The following is a 20,538-nucleotide window of genomic DNA, read 5'->3' on the forward strand; positions in this document are numbered from 1 at the left end:
AAGGCAATCCCCAGATTGGAGAAAATAGTGGCAATACATCTGTCTACCAAACTATTTGTATTTGAAATATGTGTGTGTATATGCATATATAGTATATAACATACAAAACTTCAAACTTCAAAACTCAGTAAGAGGGATGATCAAATAGAAATGACCTGTATTTGTCCAGTGCTAGCTGGTGATCTTCAATTGCCTAAATGACCTCTTTGAGTTTCATCATTAATGAGGATAGTAGTAAAGGGTAGAGAATATAAGACATCTTGTATAACATCGGGCCTACAGTGAAGGTTCAATAATTTTATTCCGAACAAATAGTTGTGTAAGATCCTGTGTAAGCTTGTATTCATGTGGCAGACCTACTATCAGAAATACCATTTGTGGTACTATTATATTGTCATTGTTTTTGCATTTATAGTTTTGTCAGCCCTTATTTAGGGCTGACATCTTCCTTATTTAGGAAAGTCATCTTCCTTATTTAGGAAATTATAATTTTGTAACATTGGGTGTCAACTACACTCAAAAAAAAAATTAGAATTATAATTTCATCCCATGTTAGGGGCGCCTGGGTGGCTCAGTCGGTTGAACATCTGACTTTGGGTCGGGTCATGATCTCGCAGTTTATGAGTTCGAATCCCACATTGGGCTCTGTGCTGACAGCTCACAGCCTGGAGCCTGCTTCGGATTCTGTGTCTCCCTCTCCCTCTCTGCCTCTTCCCCGCTCGTGCTCTGTCTCTTACTTTCAAAAATAAATAAACATTAAAAAAATAATAATTTCATCCCACATTATCTTAGACACATTTAAGAACCCTCTGTTAGTGCTGAAGATACGCTGGAGTGCTTTTATTTTGTCTTCTCTTACATTGCTCGGGAAAGTTAGTGACAAGGGAGGCAATGATGAACAATGGTTAGTTAAGAATGTGGCTTTTAAGAATTTATAATATTAGAATAAAATATAGCACACAAATTCCTTTTTCAGTGTTTTGAAGAGAAAAATGAAATTGGAAATGAGGAATGAAATTGTCACACTATTGGTGGGGTGAGACAAAACTTGCATAGGGAGTATGATCCCAGTACTACACATATATTTATACATATTAGTTGTATACAGTGAATTTAGTTATGCAAATAAATGGAAATAAAAATGGAGAAATATACTTTAAAATGTTAACTGTAAGTACTACTCCTAGATAGTGGGATTGTAGGCTAATGTTTTAACTTTATTCTTGTATTTTTCAAATTTCTGTAAGAAATATATTACATTTTAATGGGAAAAATATGAATTAGTAATCAAATTATGAGTATCATCCTCTTTAGACTCAGAAGTAGTATTTCAAACACCTAACAACTGTGAGAAGGATGACAGATTTCATTAGCTGAAAATTCTGTAAAAACCACTGTCTAAACAGAATTTCTGCTCCAGACCCAAAGAAAAGCCTTTTTTTGTGGGGTGAAATTTGCTATGGTTTTGCTGAGCCACTTCATGTTTTATGGGGCAAAAAAATATTTGTACACCTTTCATCCCTTTAGTAGAAATGTTGTCTTCGCTTTTTGGTACTATTATAGGTAGCACTTAGAATAGGACTGAGTAGATTTTTTTTTTAAATCACAACAGGAATAAAAAAAGAAATAAAACAGAAATAGCAAAATTGGTGATTGAAAATAGGAAAAAAAACTATCAAAGTATATAGACACATAAAATATTAATAGATACTGACAAGTAATGCTACCTTTACCTCCCCGTGGGGCTAAGATTTATTTGGAGGATTCCTGTTTCTCCATATCACTTCTTATCAGTGCCATAACAATGAAAATCAGTGCACTAGAGGGAATGTTATTTCTAAGTGACCTAGCACCATATGATTAGTAAAGTCTAAATGAAAGGTGTGAGTAATTGAGGTAGAAGTATCCCTTTTACACTAAGTATCCCTTAGTGTAAACATGAAGGTGATCAGATCTTTAGCTTCATGTGGAAGTTGTGAAAGATAAAATAAAAATTCAAATCTCTGTGCATTCCATGGTGGATTCCATCCACATGGGACAAGTTGACTGACCAACTTCCACAATATTCTCCCCTTAGATTATTAAGCAGTGTTATGTTATGTGAACAGAGTAGTAGGAAGGCGTTTTAGATAGCTATTAATTTTGGTTTCAACTAAACAATGTTTTTATAAATTCAAACCTATCTGCAGTAATATATTTGTTAAATTGTTCTATGATACTGAAATAAATAATTTAAAGCTGACTCAGTGGTTGTAGGCTCACAGTTACAAAAACACAAAGCATGTCCTCCCGGCTGTCAACTCTATGATTTCTCCACGTAATTTTCACATTTCTCTTTGAAATCATGCAGAAGACATAAGTTTCTCTTGAAAATGCTCTTAAATTTACAATACAATTTAATTACTGATAACTTTGCCTTTCATATTTATGAAGATGTTTTTGGTTTATGTACAGTACTTTTGAAAGTCAGTTTTAAACTAACATCATTGGCAAGTAAGATAGGAAATTTAATAAAGTATACAAATGCAGAAATATATTAATTTAATACAACTCATAGAATAATTTTTGAGTGAATCATTTATAGGTATATCCCAGGACACTACAAAACTCGACAATGAGACTTATTCTCAAATGCATCTTCATTCTTGGAAATTAAAGGCTACATTTCATTTTTTTTCAATATAAATCAGAACTTCAGCAGAATTTATTGGCCTTCCCACTTGCCAGAGTCTAACAGTATCGTTTCCATAAACTCATATTATGAAACTCTGTGATGCAGGCTTCAAGCGCACTGAGCCAACATGAGCCAAAGATGAGAGAATTTGAATCCACGTGACCATTGATCTAGGCAGCAAACAAATCAATTTCCCCTATCACCTCCCCTGAAATTTTGAATATTATGAAGTTAAGAATACATTATTTGGGCCTTCTTGAAAAGAAGTAGACAGTGGAAGAATTGAAGATTAAGAATTCTAATCTGATCTGAGGTTTTTAAATCTTGCTCACAATTTATTTTTTAATTGTACTGAAAAGTCCTTCCAGGGCTTTTGGAGAAAAGAGCTTGCATTTTTAAAAAAATAATTTGTTTTATTCATGTGTTTGCTGAGTAGAAATTGGCTGTATGAAGGACTCCAAGTGCCCTTGAAAATAAACAGTGCATTTGTCTTAGTTTTATCGTCTTGTTTAGTTACAGATGAAGTCCCTTGTTTCACATTATGTAAATCAAATAGTTCTGTTGCAGCCTCTTGCATTATGATATGATGTACTGTACATTTAGCAAAAGCACATAAAATCCCTTTCCCTCTACATCTGAATATACTTTACCCTCTGTGATTCTTGGCCCTAAGGTGAAGATTTTGCTTTTATGTGATTCTTTAATTTTCTGCATTACCATATTATTCAGTATCATCTGTTGTGGGTGTTTCTCTCTCCATTTGTTTGCTGGCAAAGGCAACTGCAAAATAGAACTATCCATTATTTAATACAATTCCCCAGGCTTCTTCCTCACTGATCCCGGGGCCCTTATCACATTACAGAAATGATTGTGTGTCGTCCTCTTCTTTGACTTCAGAGTAAAAGCCTTTTTTACTTTGTATTCTTCCCCTTTACCCACTGCTTGGCATCGAAGAGGCACCTAATGAATCCAGCAGCCTCCAGTTGTGCAGGTTGTACACCGCACAACAGTAGAGGGAGCTTTTTACATTGTTGTGTACATAAATGTATCCCTAGAATTAAGCAATACACACCCTATACAACCAGGCATGGTATCCCTGTGATAAATTTGATTTTTGTATCTTCTGATGCAGAAAAGGGCTAAGTATATACTTGTAACAAAAAAGTCAGCAAACCTTTTCCATTCCTCTTTATCAGTAATTATATTCAGAATCTGAATGTGTTCTACTGCCAAAGAAATATATTTTCCTACATCATTTGTTGTTAGTTTTGAGCCACAGAGACTAACTTTACCCAAGTTAAGCACCAAAAGAGGTGTCTCTCTGGAATTCTTTGGTAGATGGAGAAAATTCTATGTGGTACTTGGCATCAGAGGAAGAATTGAGAAATTAGACATTAAGAAAGACAGTGAAGAAGGAAACTAGAAATGTCAACCACTAGGTTTGGATGATTCAGGGCCATTCATATTTTCTTACTGTATTATTTATTCGCTTTAGATCCTCTAAAAAAGTGGCTTTGGGTCAGGATAGAGTGGGGAGGCAAATTCTGTGATTAGAAGCCAGTGACTAGAAAATATGATACATTTGAAGGTGGTTTCTCAGGGGAATGATGCTGGGGGTTAGGGGATAGTTAGGGTCTGCCTCAGTGGCTGTCAAGGAATCACTTAGATTTTCAAAATGTTCAGTTATAACCCTGGGAATAAGTGTTCCAGTGAATGTTTTGTTTGTATTTCTAAAGTTTTCAGTTTTGATCTTGAATATTGAAAATGTTGAAAGGATGTTATTCACTAGTTTAATTTAGAAGTTTAGCATATGGTAGTCCAAGTGATTAATGGGAGAAAAGATAAAATTTAAGTGTGTCTTCCCTCATTTACTTAGAGTTGCCTTTCTAATTAAGGCATGTATTAAAAAAATTTTTTTTACAAAGCAAAGTGAAACTATTAAGATACTCAGTGCTGATGGACAATCTGCTTATTTAGTTCAGTAAAATTTTCTTTGCTATTTACTTTCTAATAATTAACAGAAATTGACCTACTTCACAACATTAATTCGGTTGGAAAGTACACATATGTTAAGGCAGGTGCAAGTAATATTGATAAGATTGTATCTTCTATGTAAAAAGAGAAAAGATGATTTGTACAGAGAATATTAATCTATCAAGTGATAGCAGCCAGCTTTCAGTTGTCCAGGATGGATTAACTAGTTTTTAGATTTATCAGAATAAAAAATAATAGTTTATTTCAGAAACAAAATTAACATTTTTAGATTAGTGACAACATGTTGTGCTGTTCCTGTTGTTTGGAAATACAGTTATCAGTAGGTAGCAACTGTAATGTTGCACTGTGTCTATTGCATTCGGGGTATGATTGACTCCCCTGCAACCAGATGAGAAGTCTCTGGAGTAGGTCTCTCTAGAGCAAAGATGTCTCTGATAGGCAGTCTAAAAGCAGGAGCAGAGGAAAACATGGCTGCTAAAACAAACCAAAGCCAAATATTTAAGGGCAGAATTAATTAGCGAGGAAAGGAAAAGGAAAGGATGAGGTGCAAGAGGGTCTGAGTTTCTGCCTTTCTTGAATCCTGGTGAAGTATTGGAAAAGTGTTCTTAGCTGAGAGCCCCACAGGAATAACAAATCTTCAAGTGATTCTTTGTGCAGAAATTCATGAGATTGGCAGTCATTCCTCTATTATTTTTGTTGTACATAACTGCAGAATGGTAAACATATTCCTAAATCCTGAATATTACTTAAATATATCAAGTTTATATTAAGTCAGTTAGGTGACTTGTGTTGAAATAGATTATTTAAGGTTATGTTTTATCTTCTTTTATTTAAAATTTTTTTAACATTTATTCATTTTTTGTTAGAGACAAAACATGAGTGGGGGAGGGGCAGAGAGAGAGGGAGACACAGAATCCAAAGCAGGCTCCAGGCTCTGAGCTGTCAGCACAGAGCCCAATGTGGGGCTCGAACTCATGGACCATAAGATCATGACCTGAGCTGAAGTTGAACACTCAACTGACTGAGCCACCCAGGTGCCCCATGTTTTGTCTTCTTAATTGCAACTCTACCTTTGTCTACTTTATTCTAGTAATCAAGGATTGATTCTATATGGAAATCATGTCTGTCAGATATTTGCCAGGAGGAATAGTAAAAAATTATAATGATTAATTGTTGATAGTAAGTTACATCATTCTGTAGTTCATTCATATCCATGGCTATCCACACATACCCGTTTTTTCCTCCAATCTTATGGAAAGGAAATAGCAATAGTGTAACAATTACTAATGTTTACGATAATTCATAATTCACACATTCCCCACTTGTAGAAAGGTATCTTTGAAAAAAAAGTTTATTATCAGTTGAGGTCAATGTGAACATCTCACTGAGGCAGTTATACAGTCTTTCCATAGTTTGGTAAAAGAAACTGCATGATATAAAGTGTGATAATAGAATAAGTCTATATGGCTTGATTCTATGTACATTACGATCTAATCAGGTTAACAATACATATATGTTTCTCTATTCTAATTTCTATGTGTTAGGTCACAAATTATATTCCATTCCTTTAATTATGTGATAATATGGCTAGATAATCATGAGATGTTCCCATTATAGACATCTTGGAATTGTAGAAAAAATAGAATAAAAATCCTTTTATACATACAGATGAGCCAAAAAATTAAAGTTTGTGGCAAAAACAAATACATAAAAAAAAAACCACACACACACACACACACACACACACACACACACACAAGCAAAACACAAAAGAGAGCTTCTGAGGTAAAGTGATAGTTTCCCTGGGAGGAGTTTATTGGACCTAAACCTCTGGGTTCATGGATTTAACTCCCAGATGAAGAGAATACTTTGAGGCTTTGCGAGTGTGGCAGTGGAGGTGAAATGATTGCATATAGGCCAGAACCCTTAGATAACTACACCTTTGACTAAAGTATGATCTGGTAGAAGCTCAGCAAAAGAGCGCAGGCTGTCGACAAGAAGCATTCCACCTCAGCCATGACCACAAGTTAGGAAAAAACCAGCTCCTCTGGGGATTTGGTACCACAAATATGATTTCCACATTGAAACCCTTGTAGAAAACATGCACACAACACGGTGCAGTGAAAACACTGCACAAGGCTACTGCAAATAGAGTGCAACTAAATTAGTTTACCATAGAATTTCAAAACACAAAATGACATGGGGTGCCTGGATGGCTCAGTTGGTTAAGTGTTCAACTTCAGCTCAGGTCATGATCTCATGGTTCATGAGTTTGAGCCCTGTGTCAGGCTCTGTGCTGACAGCTCAGAGCCTGGAGCCTGCTTTGGATTCTGTGTCTCCCTCTGTCTCTGCCCCTCCCCTGCTCATGTTCTGTCTGTCTGTCTCTCTCTCAAAAATGAATAAATATTAAACACAAATAACAACAACAACACAAAATGACAGCATCTTTCATGATAAGAGCCAGGAGTCCCAGTAAAGACTAATTTAAAAAGCTGGGATTAAAAAAAAAAAAAAACCACAAAAAAAACCTGTTCACAGGATTAAAAACACCAAAAAAAATCAAAATGTGAGAATAGATTGTTTGAGGGGGAAAAGTTGATTTGAAAATTGAGGAAAATAAAACAACTATAAAAGAAAGGGTACTTATACTTAAAATCTCACTATCTGAGTTGAAGAGCAGATTAGATGCAGCTGAAGAGTGTACTAGTGGATTGGATGATATATCTGTGGGATGTTTCCAGAAGGCTGCCTTGAGTGGTTAACAGATGGAATTACACAAGAGTTCTTGAGAGTTACAGACATTAGAATGAAAAGAACAAAAATACATTTAAAGACCTAAAGGTATTCTAGCATAATAGAGAGAATGTGAGAGGAATACCTACATAGATAATGCTAAGAATTTTTATGTGTCATAGGATCTTCAAATTGGAAAACACCAAGGACCAAAGAAGATAAATAAAATCAAAATCAGTACCTTGAAACATCTAGGTGAGACTGCACATCTACAAAGACATAAAGAAATCCTAAAATTAACCAAAAACCATGTTATATGCCAATCATATCCCAATAAAATTTAACCAGAAACCAAATGCATGCCGACTTCTATTCTGTATTTATGAATACTAGAAATAAATGAAATAATATTTTTCATGTGCTGAATTCTGTAAAGTTAACTTAAAATTCTGCACTTAGACACTGTTCCATTATGAATAAATACACAGGAAACAAAGTCTGGAACAGTTTATTATTCATAGATCCTCACCGAAGGAGATACTGAACAATGTACTTGCAGAATAACAAGCTCTCTAGAAAGTAATGATACAAGATATTCTTGAGAAAATAAATTGATAAATACAGGGGCAAATCTAAATAAGCATTAATGGTATAGCCAATCTAACTTGTGATTTTAAAAATTGAGATAGAATTATAATATCAGATAAAAATAATATGAAAGATTGAAGGGAACAGTTGAATTAAAAGCATTATGATGTCCTTTTTTCAGGAGGACACTGAAGATAATTTTTAACTGTAGAAATTTCAATTGAATGTGGCACATAGAATAATGTCTGTGTTCTAATCCACAGACCGTGTGACTATGTTATCTTATATGGCAGCAGGACTTTGCAGATGTGATTATGTTAAGGATTTTGAGATTGGGAGATTATCCTGGATTATCTAGGGGAGCCTAGGGCAATCACAAGTTATAGGGAAAGAGGGAGGCAAGAGAGTCAGAGAAAGAGATGTTAGGATGGTAGTGATGAAGTGATGCCATTGCCAGATTTGAAGAGAGAAGGGAATTGTGAGTCAAGAAATACAGGCAGTCTGTAGAAGCTAGAAAAGGCAAGGAAACATAATCTCACCTAGGGATTCCAGAAGGAACACAGTATTGCCTCTACTTTTTTTTTTTTTCAACGTTTATTTATTTTTGGGACAGAGAGAGACAGAGCATGAACTGGGGAGGGGCAGAGAGAGAGGGAGACACAGAATCGGAAACAGGCTCCAGGCTCTGAGCCATCAGCCCAGAGCCTGACGCGGGGCTCGAACTCACGGACCGCGAGATCGTGACCTGGCTGAAGTCGGACGCTTAACTGACTGCGCCACCCAGGCGCCCCTTGCCTCTACTTTTATTTTAGCCCAGTGAACTCTAGACTTTGGACTTTGAAACTGTAAAATAATACATTTATTTTAAATCACTATATTTGTGGAATTTGTTACAACAGCAATAGGGAACTAATACAATGTATTTTAAAAGTAAAAGTAACCATATATTGAACATAACCTAATGTTACTTTTCAAGCAATGGCAGACAGAAGATATAGGAAAATAAAACTAGATAGGAAGAAAGAAAAACAAGAGAAAAGAGATATAACTTGGGACATAGAATTCACAAATAAGAGAAAAATCCAAATACATCCATAGTAAAGTATTAAATTCACTTATAAAGAGATTATATAGGGGCGCCTGGGTGGCTCAGTCGGTTAAGTGTCCAACTTCAGCTCAGGTCATGATCTCGCAGTCCGTGGGTTCGAGCCCCGCATCGGGCTCTGTGCTGACAGCTCAGAGCCTGGAGCCTGTTTCAGATTCTGTGTCTCCCTCCTTCTCTGACCCTCCCCTGTTCATGCTCTCTCTCTGTCTCAAAAATAAATAAACGTTAAAAAAAAATAAAAAAATAAATAGATTATATAAACATGTTTTATAATTTTAACCATATGCTGTTTATAAGAGACTTAGAGAAAATGAAAGCTGAAAGTAAAGAAAAAAGATATACCAGGCAAATATTAATGTATTACTAATATATTAATTTTTGTTAATATCAGACAAAATAGACTTTAACAGGGAAAATATTAGGATAAGTACGATTTCCATTCCATTCCATTCCATTCCATTTACAATTCCATTCAATAATAAAAACTAAATCAAAATAAGTTATAAAAGTTCAGAGATAACTTAGTTTCATTGTAAGGCAAAAATTAGAATCACAAGGAAATTTATAACCACAGTGGAATTTTAACATCTCTTTTTCATGAACAAATTTAAAAATAAATTCAGAATTTCTCATTTTCTTAAGCCATTTTATTTTATTCTATTTCTTTAATGTTCATTTTTGAGTGCAAGTGGAGGTGGGGCAGAAAGAGAGGGAGACACAGAACCCGAAGCAGGCTCCAGGCTCTGAGCTCTCAGCACAGAGCTGGACACAGAGCTCGAACTCATGGACCACGAGATCATGACCTGTGCCGAAGTTGGGTGCTTAACTGATTGAGCCACCCAGGCTCCCCTCTTAAGCCATTATGTATCAGAATTTGTTAGCTAGATCTAATGGGCATGTATAGCTTGTCCCCAAACAATTTGAGAATAAACATTTTTTTCAAGTTTTGATTCCAGGATAGTTAACACACATTGTTATATTAGTTTCAGGTGTACAAGTTAGTGATTCAACAATCCTATACCTTACTCAGTGCTCATCATGGTACATGTACTCTTACTCCCTTTCACCTATTTCGTCTCCCACCCACTTCCCCTCTTTAAACCACCAGTTCTCTGTATTTAAGAATTTTTTTTGTTTATTTCTTTACATTTTATTTTTTAATGTTTATTTATTTACTTTAAGAGAAAGAGAGAGAGAGAGATTGCAGGAGAGGGGTGGAGAGAGAGAAAGAGAGAAAGAGAGAAAGAGAGAGAGAAAGAAAGAAAGAAGGAAAGAAAGGAAGGAAGGAAAGAAGGAAGGAAAGAAGGAAGGAAGGAAGGAAAGAAAGAAAGAAAGAAAGAAAGAAAGAAAGAAAGAAAGAAAGAGAAAGAAAGAAAGGAAGGAAGGAAGAAAGGAAGGAAGAAAGAAAGAAAGGAAGAAAGGAAAGGAAGGAAGGAAGGAAGGAAGGAAGGAAGGAAGGAAGAAAGAATGAATCCCGAGCAGGGTCCACATTGCTAGCTCAGAGTCCGTCGTGGGGCTCAAACTCAAGAGGTGTGAGATCATGACCTGAGCTGAAACCAAGAGTAGGACCCTTGACTGACTGAGCCACCCAGGCACCCCTTATTTCTTTACATTTTAAATATGCATGGTACATTTACAAAACTACACATAAATATTAAGTTACAGATGCTGCTGGTGGGCTGAGCAAAATGTGAATTGAAAACTAACCATTATCGTTTCAATGTAGGTGTCGGTGAAATTGATAGGAGCGTTGCACTTAATTTTTATAAATCATTTTTCATTTAGAGATGGCATTCAGATGGCTATGACAGAGGAATTAAAAAAACATTTCTCCCTTCCATACACACAAAGACTAATTATTATATTGTTTGTAATAGTAAAAATTCTATAGAAACTAAACACTCATCAGTAGATTGCTTATAGTACAGAAATACCAAGAACAACAAAAGACAACAAAGATGTCAACAACTAAGTTTTGAGAGCTTACTAGGTGATTGGCATTGTTTTCAAGGTTTTCTGTGTGTTAACTCATCCAACCCATTCACTGAACTCACTTTTAAATGTCTTATATATGTTGGGGTGCCTGGGTGGTTCAGTCGGTTAAGCATCTGGCTTAAGTTCAAGTTCATGGGTTTGAGCCCTGCCTTGGGCTCTGGGCTGACAGCTTGGACCTCAGAGCCTGGAGCCTGCTTCAGATTTTTTGTCTCCCTCTCTGTCTGCCCCTTTCCTGCTGATATGCTCTCTCTCTCTCTCTCTCTCTCTCTCTCTCTCTCTCAAATAAATAAACATTAAAAAAAAATGTTTTTATGTGTTAAATCATCTATCCTGTACTACAAACCTACATGGTAGATAGCTATCATTATTACCTCCCCCTTTTTAAATTTTTTTTTCAACGTTTATTTATTTTTGGGACAGAGAGAGACAGAGCATGAACGGGGGAGGGGCAGAGAGAGAGGGAGACAGAATCGGAAACAGGCTCCAGGCTCTGAGCCATCAGCCCAGAGCCCGACACGGGGCTCGAACTCACGGACCGCGAGATCATGACCTGGCTGAAGTCGGACGCTTAACCGACTGCGCCACCCAGGCGCCCCATACCTCCCCCTTTTTTAGATGAGATGACAGAGGCGCAAGAAGGTTCAGTAAATTGCCTAAGGTCACATAGCTAGTAAAAGGTAGATAAAATTGTGCTTTCATACGCTTTGCATCTAAAGCTCATAATTTATGGAATGCTCTTTGAGATACAGTGGTCAAATAGCAAATTATAGACTATTACTCATGGTTAGATCTTACCTGTGTAAAAATATTAATTTCCTCACGCCTTAAAAATTTTTTTAATGTTTATTTATTTTTGCGAGAGAGAGGGACAGCCATGTCCCAATATCACATATACATTTTTATAATAAAAAAGTTAAATCCTGTAAAATTCAAAACAAGATAGAATTTTATTTTTGAGATATTTTTTATGAAATAGGATAGCATATTTCAGGATTATATGAGGTAAAAATGCATCATTAAAATTTAAGAATTCTCATGTTAGAATTAAAATTAGTTAATCTTAGTTCTAGTAAATTCTTGGAGATAAAATGTGTGTTTATTTGTTCATGTAATTATTAAAAATGAGTCACATAATCTGTCGATTGTGGAAAAGCTAATTTTACTTCCATTTTCTATTTCCTTTCTAGGAAAGATTTCTGTGTTCACAAAGATGAACCATGTGATACAGTTGGTAAGTGTATGTAAAAAATTTTATACTTTTGAGGCATTCTGGGGACCTTTAACACATCATTTGTCTCAGTATAGGAAATTGTTTGAGAGTGTTGGTTTTAATGGAGTGTTTTTAGAATGTCACAGGTATGTATTTCCAACCTTTGTGTTTAATCATTTGTCAACACTTCAGTTATTAACGAAACAGCTTAAAGACATATATACACCATATATTGCAGAAACATTTTAAACAATGCTTCAAGAATAACATGAGTTCTTTTTTCTTATTTTCACAAAGATGTATACATGAATAGAATTCAGTAAAATTCTATTATTACTGCTATATCAAGGCAAAATATATTAATGTCAATATGATTGACCTTTTTCAGGCTAGTGGATCTTTTTTGAGTTATAAATGCTTGAAGTTCTTTGCAGACTGTGTCAGGGAAACCCCATCTCATTTGCCCAACTAATGAGGATTTTCTGTACTGAGAGTAGTAAATTTTTTATATTTTGTCCTTGACATCTAAAATTCCTAAAACATAACTACACAGCCAATAGAATCCATGAAACCACAGTTCTTAATTTTGAGAGAATGGCTATGGGTATGGTAATATAAATGCATCTACATAATTTACTTATCCTTATGTAAAACTATATATAAATATATAGCTATATATATTAGTTTTAAGTCATGTAGCTGTATATATTAAGACATTATTGGTAAGGTATGGTTAAGAGTCCAATCTGGTTTTGACATAGAATGTGGGCTTTATTTCTGTAGAGTAGGACATAATTTAACTTAACTATCTTTGACATGTCATATGTTCTTTGTAAGATGAACAATTTAAAAAGGGAAAAAAGAATAAAGGGGATCGTGTATTTTAAAAAATTATGTTTAAGTAGTTCCATCATTAAGTACTCGTCATAAGTTCTCATCAACCTCGCATGATTAAATCTGCGACAGTAAGTGGAAAATAGTTGTAATAGTGTTAGGCAGATAATGATGGAATCAAAAAATTATTTGTCATAGAAGAGGCCATAGCATAAAAAAGAGCTAGACACCTAAGGAAAAGCTGAATGATTTAGAGACGATTTTCCTGCTTCCTGCAGTTTTCTTCTCCTCTTGTTTGAATCTCCAGAAATTGTATCTGGATGCATAGTTTTAATCAACCTAACCACAGAAGATTTTGATTACAGCGAAGCCTGTATCAAGATAATTACCTTTACCTCTACTTGCACAACTATATTGCCCCTAAGCCTTCTTTAATGTAGCAGATCAACTTGTGGCCTCATTCAAGCACCTGAGAGCTGGGCAGTATCTCCCATAATTATACATGCTATCCGCCTCTTTATAACTTGCACACAGACTAAGGAAGCCATGCTAACATGAGGCAAAGCAATTTCTTTCTTGTTTTTTTTTTTTTTTGAATATTTATTTATTTTGAGAGGGGACAAAGAGGGACACAGAGAGAGAGAAGAGAGAGAGAGAGAGAGAGAGAGAGAGAGAGAGAGAGAGAGAGAGAATCCCAAGTAGGCTCCACACTGTCAGCCCAAAACCCGACACAGGGCTCAATCTCATGAACCGTGAGATCATGACCTGAGCCCAAATCAAGAGTCCAGTGCTTAATCAACTGAGCCACCCAGGTGCCCGAAAGCAATTTCTTTTTTATTATGACTGTTTTGCATCTTGGTAAATCTGCTAGTTGAAAATATCATGCATATTCATGATACATATTATCTATGAAACTTATTTTCTGGTTTAAAGCATATTTGAATAAGGAAGTATCTTGATGTGTTTGGACTAAATGTGTATGATTCATCAGGGAAGTGGTGTAATCAGTCCCCCTTGGTATTCAACCTGTCCATTAAGAGCGTAGTAGAAACTGGTTCTAAATACATAGGATGTGGAAGGTCCAATACCCTTCCTGAGATCTCTCTGTATTCCTGAGTACCTAGATTCTTGGGGCCTCCTTGATGACATTGTTGAATCACTGAATCGTTCAACCTAGGGCCCAGTCTAACCTCTGGGCTTCCAAATGTGTGAGCCAGTAAGTTTCTTTATTGTTTAAGCCAATTTAAGCTTTTTACTTCTGTAGCTTATGGCATAAGACATAGATTTTCCCTGATACTCATATACTTGTTTATAAGGAAAGAAAAATATGGGGCAATATTAATGATTTCCATGGTTATTAAGAGGGTGCATTAAAACTCCTTTATGAATTGTTCCCAGAGTTAAAGAAGCATCTTTAGCTTGCAGGTTGTCTTAACAGCTCTCTATCTCTAGTGTAACAACAAAAAAAGATAGTAGGGCTTATCAATAAAATGTTTATTGACCCACATTGAAAAATCTCCGTATGTAATATTATGGATCAGTGAATTATACCTTCTTGCTTCTTCTATCTATTACTGATGTGAAGGAAGCCCATTTCACTTTGGGTACTATGGAATGAAAATATTGTAAGAGAGGAAGAAGAAAGGAAAATGGATTTTGTATCTATTAGTTTGGATAATACGGGCCTGAATGATCACTTGAAGATGACATTTTCACCTAGTCTCCCAGTAGGTATAGTAAGAGACAGCAGTTAAAAGCTTTGAATTTATAGTATTAACTTGAGTTATAAATGAAGAGAAATACCTGTATTTTAAAAACAATGGTTAGACTTACACTATACATTGTAAGTTGAGCAACACTTCAGTGGACGTTATTTTGTTTAATTTCTTCAAAATCTGAATTCTCTAGTTTTATTATCATTATTACTTCACAGGTGAAGGAAACACTGAAATAAAATAGAGTATGGATTTTGAAATCAGACACGAAGATTTAAATTTTATTTAATGTTTATTTTTGAGAGAGAGAGAGGCAGAGTGTGAGCAGGGATGGGCAGAGAGAGAGGGAGACACAGAATCCAAAGCAGACTCCAGGCCCTGAGGCGTCGGCAGAGAGCCTGATGCGGGCTCAAACTCATGAACTGCAGGATCATGACCTGAGCCGAAGTCAGATGCTTAGCTGACTGCGCCACCCAAGTGCCTTGCAGGCACCTAGATTTAAATCAGACCTCTGCTCTCTATTACTTACAGGGATGGGGGCATATTATTTAACACATTGAAGGTTTGGATTCCTCACCTTTATAATGGAAGCTATATTGTTGACCTCAAAGAATGTGAAACTGTCACATTTGCAAAGACAGCTTGTTTTTTGTTTTTGAGAGAGTGAGAGAATGCAAGGGGAGGAGAGGGGCAGAGGGAGAGAGAAAGAGAGAGAGGCAAAAAGAGAGAGTATTTCAAGCAGGCTCCACGCTCATTGAAGAGCCTGACAGGGGGCTTGGTCCCCATGACCCTGGGATCCCATCATCTAAGCTGAAATCAAGAGTTGGACACTCAACCAACTGAGCCACCCAGGTGCCCCATAGGCAGCTAGTTTTTAGTTGGCGTTCAGTCTGCACTAGTTTCTCTCACACCCTTTTATTCCCTTGCCGAGGGGTTGCAAATTGGTCCAGCACCACTGTTAGTAAGTGGTGCTCCTGGCCTCTGCCTCAGATCTTAGAATAATGAGTCAGCTTTCTTCTGTGATGTGATGTGTTTCTATAACACAGGGCAGTGCAACTAGAAGACTGAAAGTGAGAAAAGGAACTTTGCATGAAGTTATAGAACAAAATTGTATAAATTAGAATATATTTAAAAATGGAAAATATAGACTTGGAAAGAATTTATTTATCAGCATTTTAACTTTGAAACAGTCGGATGTTTTGCTCATTTGCTGATGCAAAAGATGTGTACATCTTAAATGTGTTGGGCTGTATCTGTGTTGTGGGATATTTATAAATAAATGCTTCATTTGATAAGTTGTACCTATTTATTAAACTTATATCTGAAAAGCTGTTTAGAGGATAAAAAGTAAAAGTTGCTTTACCATCCCCTCAGTCACTTTTTCCTGTTGATTTTGTCACGCAGATGGTGATAGATTGGTAGGTAGGTATATAGATACTGGAAGAAAAAAAATTCTATTAAAGGTTTTGATCAACAAAATATCAACTCTCAAGCATATGTGTGTCACCTTTTAGCATTCCTGAAATTGAAATTCAATTTGTAACCTGAGACCTCTTCAAAGTGTTGTCAGTATAACTTAGAGTTTTTTAAATCTGAGGTTGGGCAAAGTCTGTGATATCCTTAAATGTTGGGAGATATAATGTACAGTTAGGATGTGAGTGGCAATTCTTTATCCTCTGGCATTGCTAGTGAGGTTGTTACTTTCTGTGGCAGGCAGGATAATGGCCCCCAAAGACATACATGTCCCAGTCCCTGGAACCTGGGAATATGTTGGGTTCCATTACATAGGGAAATGAAGGTTGCAGATGGAATTAAGGCTGCCCATCAACTAAAATAAGAGGAACTTAAAATAGGAGGGAGATTATCCTGGCCTGTCTTGGTATGCCCAAAGTAATCACAAGGGTCCTTAAAGACTGAAGAGGCAAGCAGAAGAGGTGAGTCAAGGGGAGATGTGATTACTGAAGAAAGGCCCAGAGAGATGTAATGTGAAGGTTTCACCTCATCATTACTGCTTTTGAAGTTGGAGGGATGGGGCCCCCAGTGAAATATCACCAGCTTCTAGTATCTGGAAAAAACACAGAAATGGATTCTCCCCTGGAGCTTCCGCAAAGGTGCACAGAGAGCCTTGTGATACCTTGATGTTAGCCGATGAGTTCTGGGCCAAACTTCTAGTACAGAGAATTGTAAGATAATAAATTTGAGTGTTTTTAAGCCACTAAATTTGTGGTAATTTATTACGGCAGCCTTAGAAAAACAATACACTTTCTAATAACTAATTACCTCCTCTTATGACTTATAGAGAAGGAATCCAGAAATTTGGTGCTCTCAAATCTTTATAGACTGTTTTAAGAACTGGTAATGATTTTAGGATTAGATAAAAAAAAAAAAAGAAATTTGCATCAGAATATATAAATATATACAAAGAGCAACAAACTAGGGCTATACTAAGAAACATGAATAGATACCATTTCTAGCTGACAGAGTAGATGAAAAAATAGTCTATCATCTATGAACAGTGAAAGAAATCTAATCAGTTCTTTAAAATCTTTCCAGGATAATACTGAGCCTTGAGGATTTAACAGATGATTTCTACTACATTACAAAGAACAGACCATTCCAATATTATACTAACTATTTTACAGAATAGAAAAAGGTAAATTAAAACCAAAAAGTTTCCTACCAAATCCTAAAGAAGACAGTGTAAGAAAGAAAAACAATAAGCTTTTCTCACTTAGGAAGGAAATGAATTCTAAACCAAATATTAGCAGATACTATCTCACAATGTATTTTTAAATAACCAAGTAGGGTTATTTTATTTGAGATTTATTCCAGAAATGCAGAAGTAGTTTAACATTAGAAAATCTTAAAATGTGGGGCGCCTGGGTGGCGCAGTCGGTTAAGCGTCCGACTTCAGCCAGGTCACGATCTCGCGGTCCGTGAGTTCGAGCCCCGCGTCGGGCTCTGGGCTGATGGCTCGGAGCCTGGAGCCTGTTTCCGATTCTGTGTCTCCCTCTCTCTCTGCCCCTCCCCCATTCATGCTCTGTCTCTCTCTGTCCCAAAAATAAATAAAAAACGTTGAAAAAAAAATTTTAAAAGAAAATCTTAAAATGTAACTATGTAATACAATTAAAGATAAAAACCATATGATCATCACAATGGATAAAGAAAATGTCTTTCCTACAACTCAGAACACATTCATGTTAAAAACTGTTGGAAAATAGAACAAAGTAGAAACTTTATTAACTCAGTTAAAGATATTTATACAAAATACACAAACATCTTTTCAAAAATAGTGAAGCATTGGAAGCATTCCTTTTAAAATCAGAAACAAGGAGAAGATTTTGTTATCACTGCTTCTATTCAACAATGCGTTAGAAATTTTAGGCCTTGAAATGAAGTGGACGTTATGATTGTCTGCGTTTAAAAAAAAACAAGGAATATGTAATTATGTTATTAAAATTAACAAGAGAGTAAGGTGGTTAGATATCAAAGGCATATTCAGTAACGAATTACATTTTATAAGGCAGCAATTGGCAGTGAAACATTTAATTCAAAAATTCTATTAAATATATGGAAAAAAAATTCTTTGGAATGTATCTAATAACAAAATACATAGGACATATGGAGAAAATTATTGAGCTATTTTTGTAATTCAATCATGAAGGCACAACTCAATGAAGAAATGAACTGTACTCATGGTATGAAAGACTAAAGATGGTACCAATGCCATTTCCCTCAAATTGACCTATTGATAGGATGTATTTCCATTAAAATTGTAAGAGGAGTTTTGGAGGAAACTCGACAGGCTGATTCTAAATGTTATAGAGGAGCATACGCCTAAGAATTGCCAAGACACTAGTGAACAAAGAATATGGAAGGGGAGTATGCTCCATCACATATTAAGTATAGTATATAATAAATAGGACCAGGCCATGGCACACATTTGTGAAATTGATAAATAAAACAGAACACTGGGAGAGGAGACACATGATGTTAAGACATTTATTCACACTGAGAAGAGTTGAATTGAATCACATGGTTTAAATTTATAAAAAATTAGAAGAGAAAGTATAGAAAATTCATTTCATATTTTTGAGTTAGGGACAGATTTTTTTAAAAGGACACACAAATGCTAATTATAAAGGAAATGCTTGATAAATTCAACTATATTTGAATTTGAAAATACTGTATATCAAAATATATCATAATGACAATGGAAAAGAAAAAACAGGTTTCTAAGAGGCAAAAGATAACCACATTTCATGGATTTTAGGGTGCCTTTATTGTCATTGATTTTAAGACATACCATTATATAGTGTGCCACTGAAGAGGGAAAAAAAAACCCTATGCAATAAATTCTTAATTGTGAGACATTATTGGTTATAAGACAAATCACAAGTGAAATGGGAATCTTGGATTTAGTGATGTATATATAGTATTTGCAACACACATAATCAATAAAGTATTAGAATCCAGAATATAAAAACAACATCTTTAAATCAGTGAGTAAGAAATAAGCAAGCTGTAGATGTGCTAAAAAGGACCAAAGACTCTAATAGCCATTTTTAGAACAGAATACATCAAGGGTGAGAGGGAGGGAGGGAGGGAGGAAGGAAGGAAGGAAGGAAGGAAGGAAGGAAGGAAGGAAGGAAGGAAGGAAGGAGGGAAAGGATGTCAACGTCATTAGTAGTAAGAGAGATGTACATTCAGATTACAGGGAGATTTCTGCCAATGAGAGTGATTTTAAAAAGTCTGATATTACCAAGTGTACCTTTTAAAATCAGAACAAAAATCTACCATCCCTTCTGGAAATCCTAATAAAATCATGTTGCAACTTCTGGTTCCGATTTCCCTATCTCTCTTCTGTCTTCAAATCCATCTTTGTCCTACTGTGCTGTGTTCTAGATAACTTTTTCTTCTGTGTTTCTCAGTTTATACCAATTTTCTATTTTCTTCATGTACTTTTTAACAATTTCATCTGTTAAACATCAAGGTTGTTTTTTTTTATTCCAATACCTCTTTTTATTTCTAAACATCCTATTTGAATTCATTCTTTTTTTTTTCTCTGCCTGCTATGGCATTTTTGATAATATATTGAGTCTTCTTCATGTGTTCATTCTCTTCTTTTAGGTCTAAATCATTAAAAGTGTACTTTTGAACATTGACTTAAGCTAATAATTCTGTTACTGAAGTTCTTGTGGTTGTAGACCTGTTTGCTAATTTTGTTGAATCTTGTTCATGATGTCTTGTTACTCATAGGTTATATAACTTTGTATTTGAGTTACTTCTTAATTTTTTTATTTTTCATGTGTGGGAATCCTGGGTGGCCTGGAGAAGAGGAACCTTCCTCGGGGTATAATTTTTATTCCACATATTCCTTAGAAGTATTTAAGTTAATTTCTTGGGCTTATTTAAGTTAATTTCCAATTCCTTAGGCCATGCAGGTAACGTAATTTAGATATGTCAACTGTGAATATTCTCAGGCAAGGCTTTTTTTAAAAACAGAGTCTGGGTCAAAGTAGACAAGTTTTTATGCCATTGCCTTTTGCCAGGGGGCACTTGTTTTCCTAACCAACTTTTTCACTGTGTTGACGGAAAGGAAAGTGGTATCCCCTTCTTTTCACTTTATATAGAGATAACTTTGTGAAGAGGTTTCAGTTCCAAGGTCTTACCTTGAGTAGTCCCTCTT

At 35.5% G+C, this 20,538-nt stretch overlaps 1 protein-coding gene across 1 annotated transcript in view; it reads left to right on the plus strand.

The window, feature by feature from the left end:
• ADAMTS19 (ADAM metallopeptidase with thrombospondin type 1 motif 19) overlaps positions 1-20,538 on the plus strand; it is a 245,646-nt gene that overhangs the window by 62,776 nt on the left and 162,332 nt on the right. The window contains exon 7 of the mRNA XM_047868192.1: positions 12,278-12,321. Within this exon, the coding sequence (XP_047724148.1) occupies positions 12,278-12,321 (44 nt within the window). The remainder of the gene's footprint in view (positions 1-12,277; positions 12,322-20,538) is intronic.

The sequence above is a fragment of the Prionailurus viverrinus genome, chromosome A1 (genome assembly GCF_022837055.1).
Source record: "Prionailurus viverrinus isolate Anna chromosome A1, UM_Priviv_1.0, whole genome shotgun sequence".
Lineage (NCBI taxonomy): Eukaryota > Metazoa > Chordata > Mammalia > Carnivora > Felidae > Prionailurus > Prionailurus viverrinus.